The sequence below is a fragment of the Rutilus rutilus genome (genome assembly GCF_951802725.1).
Source record: "Rutilus rutilus genome assembly, chromosome: 19".
NCBI classification, from domain to species: domain Eukaryota; kingdom Metazoa; phylum Chordata; class Actinopteri; order Cypriniformes; family Leuciscidae; genus Rutilus; species Rutilus rutilus.
Window position 1 is genome coordinate 14,625,153 of NC_140232.1, and position 6,380 is coordinate 14,631,532.

General features: G+C 37.4%; 1 protein-coding gene across 1 annotated transcript; it reads left to right on the forward strand.

The window, feature by feature from the left end:
• Nucleotides 1–1,175: 1,175 nt before the first annotated feature.
• On the forward strand, nt 1,176–3,825 carry gpx8 (glutathione peroxidase 8 (putative)). The gene is made up of 3 exons (XM_084389951.1): nt 1,176–1,457; nt 1,586–1,847; nt 3,438–3,825. Exons 1-3 carry the CDS (start codon nt 1,251–1,253, stop codon nt 3,599–3,601), a joined length of 633 nt encoding a protein of 210 aa, XP_084246077.1. The 5' UTR covers nt 1,176–1,250; the 3' UTR covers nt 3,602–3,825.
• The last annotated feature ends 2,555 nt before the right edge of the window (nt 3,826–6,380 follow it).

Here is a 6,380-nt window from a genome sequence, read left to right on the forward strand (position 1 = left end):
TACTACATTTGCCATGCTGTCATTATCTTGTGACCTACCAACATCAGTTGTGTCGCTTCACTGCCATTCACAAATCTTCTCCCATGGCCTTATGGGATAGCTGTCACGGTTAGATCCAAAGGAAGACGAAGATGATTGAAAGGCAACAGAATTTATTATTATGAACTCAGTAGCCAACAGGCGAGACAGAGTGCAATGCACAAACAATACCGGACCCCAAACAGAACACAGGCAGGAACTTAAATACACTTAAAAACTTAAAACCATACGCGACCAATCCTCTATGATCTTGTGGACTGACAACATGGAAATTATATCTTTTTACAATCGCATTTTTCCAAGACATTTTCCTTTGGCCAGATCTTAAGGGAGTGGTTGATTAGGATTTCACTTTTCTTACTCTAGTTAGTGTGTAATGTTGCTGTTTGAGCATGAACAACATCTGCAAAGTCACAACGCTCAAAATTCAAAGCAAAGGAGATATTTGCATTTAAAAAAATTGCTTTTTAAGGACTACAATAAAGGCTGGTTGGGACTACACAACATTCCTCAATTTGCATAAACCCTGCCCCCCAGGAACACGATTTGTAGATTATCATGACAGAATGCTAATCATAGACGAGATGATAACTACACATAAACTACATAAATTAATCAACTAACCATTCAGAAATGTTGTCTACATGTTGTCACTTCTTCTTGAGTCTCTCCATCTTTGTCTGACTCTGGTTTGAACATAAAAGGCTAAAAGTTTTTGAAATTTTCAGGTCACAAGCTGTTGAAGCTCCGCCCTCTGTGCCGGGAGCAGCAGCTCATTTGCATTTAAAGGGACTGACACAAAACGGTGCGTTTTTGCTCACCCTCAAAAAGTGACAATTTTAACATGCTATATAAAAATATCTGTGGGGTATTTTGAGCTAAAACTTCACATACACACTCTGGGGACATCAGAGATTGTATATCTTGTGAAAAGGGCATTATACCACCCCTTTGAAATGAAAGAGTAGAAATGATAAAATAACTTACACAGTAGACAATAACAAAAGAGCATTATAGATGAATTGATGCAAATTTATGGTGCTGAGCTGACCCTTCAATTTTCCTTCATGTGTGACTGACAGTCTTCTCAACCAATTGGAATAACTTTCAGATACTCCCCCTTTCATTTCGATACGCCCACTGTTCTGACCAGCAAAAGAACCATATTTGAAGTTTTTCTCCCAGATTTCTCCACATATTTCTCCTCCATCATGGAGGCGCTTGGGGGATACCCCACCAAATCATCTGCATCCAGAGCAGGACTGTTCAAGGTTTTACTGAGTGTGGCCGTGTGCATGGCTTCACTGTACCTACTGCAGAGTAAACTGTCAAAGTCGCGAAAAACCAAAGATTTCTACTCGTATGAAGTGAAGGACGCGAGAGGCAGGGCTGTCTCACTGGAAAAGTATCGAGGGAAAGTAAGTTGTTTTTATTTTATTTCTGTTTTAAGTGGTTTGACTTAATTTGTAAGACTTTTGAGAAACATAATTGCCCTGGTTTTGTGCTGCAGTATTTTGACTCGAGGGCTCGCTGTCTCTGATAACAGGTCTCTCTGGTTGTAAACGTGGCGAGTGGAAGCGAGTTAACGGAGCAGAATTACCGGGCTCTGCAGGAGCTTCACCGAGAGCTCGGCACGTCTCATTTTAACGTGCTCGCGTTTCCCTGCTCGCAATACGGTGACACCGAATCAGGTACCAGTCGAGAAATCGAGGCTTTTGCCAAATCCAACTACGGTGTGACGTTCCCCATCTTTAGCAAGATCAAAATAATGGGGTCTGAGGCGGAGCCCGCATTCAGATTCATCACAGGTAGGTTTTACCTGAGGATAATCTTCATTCAATAACTTTAAAGTTTTACTCAAAATAAAAATTGCAGCACCTTTGAGAAAAAACATCAAAACGATTTCCAGTCACAATTAGCTGAAAACTTGTGTGTTATCTAGATTTATTCTTTAGAGCGGGGAAGGGCGACCCCTTATGGGCGCTGCCATTTCGACATCACGTGACCAGTTCCTACTACTTGATTGTAATAAATTATTAATAATAACAGCAGTATATTTATTTTATATAGAACAGTCAGTTTTCAAAATACAAAGCATAAACATAAAAGTACATTAAAAGAACACAAGGGAACCAAACAAAACGCCTCGCATAACATCAGTAGCTTGAGGTGGGTTGTTGTGCATCCTAGCTCATGTATTCATGCACTATTCAATGCCATTTGGCAGTATAAATAGTGCGAGTTGTGTGTTCACACAAGGGCTGGTGTAAGCTCAAGGCAAAACACTGTTGTGCCGCCCACACCACACTTCACACTCACGATTAAACACGATCTTTAAAAATTAAACCACGAATTAGCTCAAGATTATTGGACACACACACATATGGGGTTGGAATTGTTGCTTTATTCCAAATACTTAGATTATGATCCACAAATACATGGAAGGAGATTCACAAAAATTAAACATTCACAAATATAGCCTACTTATAGAGTTTCACAAAAATGAATTCAATTTTTATATTTGTTCATTTAATTTCTTTCTTGAATACTAATGTTAAATACACCTGTAGCTGAAAAAAATCAAGCACTGTTTATTTCATTTGTATATTATGTTGTGTATATGTAATGTGTATATTTGTTCTTATTTTTTAATAACAAAAGAATAATTAAAAATGACAGATTTTTATCTTCAAAACTTTGGCCTAAATGTCTGCCATTCTTTTTTATGTTATATTTTGATACCTTGTAAGGCTTTGGTTTTAAAATAGGGGCATTAGTTTGACTGTAATGCACTTGCAAAATAGTAAAACCAACATGCAAAAAAGAATCGTGATAAAAACATTGTAGAGCTGGCGACTTCCGGCGAAACGAGTGACAGTGACCATTGGCGACAGAATGTAGACGTGTCATGCGACAAAAGTTCAGAAAATGTTACCTTTATGCAAATTAGCAGCGCATTTTGCGAGCGACAACCAATAGGAGTGAAGACTGTAGCTGCGTTCACACTGCCAGCGACTTTCTTGCATCATGTTGCCAGTGGCTGGTGGTGAAACTTGTTGATATAAATGCAGTAATTCCAAACGAATGTCCAAAAAAATAAAATTTCTTCATGCACTCAACTTTTTTATGCAGCGGAGGGCGAGATGCTGTCAGACTCTGATGGGAATTGGGACACAACTTATGGTAGCTCATTGCACACAGGGAACCCACCCATAAATATTTGATCCCAGACCTGTACATTTTAGTGACAGCCCAGCTATGGGGTAGTAAAGCAAATCATAACCTCTGGTTTGAAATATGAGGACATTTCTAAATTAATTCATTTATAGTAATATTGAATAATGATTAATATTATGAACTCATATATCTAAAACTAAAACCTTTTTTTCTTTCTCTAGATTCAGTACAGAAAATGCCGAAATGGAACTTCTGGAAGTTTCTTGTGAGTTCGGAAGGCCAGGTGGTGCGTTTCTGGAAGCCGGAGGAGTCCATAGAGGACATTCGAAAGGAAGCCACAGCCCTTGTGCGGAATATCATACTGAAAAAAAGACAGGAGCTATGATGTGCACAACCCCCCTCAGAGACTCATAAGTGAAGCATTGTGCACATTTAAGTGCGTATAGATCATCTGTGGTCAAACACAAATACACTGATGTCACTGCTTCTCCTGCAGTGACATCAATGAGAATTAATAATTCTGATTAATGTGAATAATACTGACAGAAGATGATCGCTTGAGACCTGGCTTTGTGTGCTTGTGTATTTTTAATAAAAATGTAAAGTTTTGTGATTGGTAGTATGATTTTGCAAAACAAAAACACCTTTTAAATCTGTCTTTTTTTAAAAAAAATTACAAGTTTGATTCTTGTGATCAATATGCAATAATGCACGTGTCTGATCATTTTTCTGGTATGTCATCAATCAGTCATACAATCATCAATTAAATATGTCACTCATCTGGAATAAAAGGAAGGTATTGCAGATAAATGCATATTCATAATTTAGTATAATGATGTCATTTAAGAAAATAATTTACAAACTTGCTTATTAATGCTTATTCAAGAAGAGATGAATTTGCCATTGGCTGATGGTAAAATAGTAACAATCTAAATATCGCAAGGGATCATCAGTGTGAGTAAATAAATGTTATGCTTAACATCTCAAAAAATACATCAAATTTGGTTACAGTTATATTTGTATGTTTGATTTGTTTTGGATTGTTTTTAGCCTTTAATCCTAACAAAATCCATTATCAAAATTATATTTTGTTTCAAAGGAATGTTGTTTGATTCACAAAGGTTACATTACAAGAAAAAATCTGTATTTTTCTTTAATTTCCTCTGGTTCACAAAAAACATATTGCCTAACACAAAACTCTTGATGCATATTTAATTATTATGCCACTTATTTGCTGTAGTTTTGTTAATGTCATTTTCTTGTTTTATCTTCACTGATTCTATCACAGTCCTTTGCCACTTGGATAGCCTAGTTCGTGGAGGTTTGTTAGAATTTTTTAACACTTGTCTTCTATAAACCAATTTAAATCTAGCTGATTTGATAAAACTAACCAAAACAAAAAATATTGTCCAATAATTCATTTTCGTCCATGTCCACTAGATGGCAAAATCGTGCAACCTGACAAATCTCCCTCACGCACTTTCATGTCGCACTTTTCACATTGTAAGACTTTGCTGTTTGTGTAAAGGGTAAGAAATTCGAAAAGGAAAGTACATTCTTTGTAGAAAGCACTAAGAATAGTACATTGAAAGTAAACGAAAGGAAGAAACGTTTATAATCTCTGCGAAAATGACGTGAGTGAAGATTTGGGAAAATAAACAAGAGAGTCCATGTCCTGTGGAATAACTTACATTTATTGGCTCATGTAGCCTACCCTTTCTCTTTCGGCCTAGCCTAACATTTAAATGCTAACCTAAATTGCCTATTTATTTTGAAACCAAAGCTTTATGCTTCACTCGTGTCGTAATATTCACGTAAAACAGCATTCACACACAAAAAAATGTGTTTTGGCGTAGGCTACCACCCCCGGTTTTGCGGATGTCAAGTTGACTGGTACAAGAGTATGCATACAGATACTTTGTATGTAGAATGCACTAAGTAGGCTAGTATAAAGTTAATACTAGCATAATCATGTATAGAGTGCATACAGGTAGCCTATAGGCTTATATACACTTTATAGTTTAGGCTACATTGTAATATTAGTGAGCAGCATTAGTATTTAGCATTCTCTAAAGTATGTAGAATTTAGATGTTCATTATAGCATTCAGAAATAGATGTGACGGCCCTTGTACGCTCATTCTTCATCCTCCTGACTGATGTGACAGAGTACAGAGGCAGAAATGGTGAAGAGTAATGAGTTTGATGTCCATCTCTGCCAACTCTGTAGCAATCACCTTCCCTGCCCTCGTGTTTAACGGATTCAGCCTGACCTAGCCCATCTATCATGCTGTTTGTTATTAGAACTGAATGTTCTTAGAGGAAAAACATCCTCAGAACTAAATGTACCAAGTGTCCAGACAAGTGAAAGCGTACATTCTTCAGCTTCAAAGTTCGGCCTGGTAGGGTTACCGCTGCCTGACTGTGCTATGACATTTTGTGAGCCCTGATCAAAAGGCCTCGCTCGCTTTGACAACACTGAAGACCCCATAAGGTGCATCGCTGGGCATAAAAATCCATGGGAACCTTCAAGACAAAGCATAATGAATGAAAAATACATAGACATTTTTTCTTGCTGGCATGTCAATAAAATGAAACAGTTCAAATGTCCCTGTGTTATATATTTATATTCTGTGGAACACGAAAGGTGACTTTTAGAAGACTATCTTTTGATTGGTCAATGAATCATTATGAGATCATCGTGTGATGTCTCTGCGAGCAGGGTAAGCGGAGGAAGAATTGTCTTATTATTGGGAGATATGAGGGTCAGTGGCTCAACCATTTGACAAAGCATAACAGCTAACTTGGATCACGTGTGCCTTATTGATAACCAATCACATTACAGCCTTGACGTCACTGAATTTCGTTAAGAGTTGTGTGACAGTCAGTCACTGTTTGCGGATACCATAGAAATGAATGAGAAGAGCCGTAGCCTAAACTGAATCATACCTGTCGCGCAATTGTTCGTGGCCTCTCTTATTAAACAGCATTTCTTTCAGTGTAAACTCTAAAAATAGATCAATCCAAATGTTTATGAGCAAACATGTTGAAGATTAGCCGATGGGCTGTTGATTCATTAAATGAGAAGCTATTTCCTCACAAAAGCAGTTTATTCAGCATAGTGAAGCCTATCCTCCATTGACATCCATTAAAAAACAAAAAAACA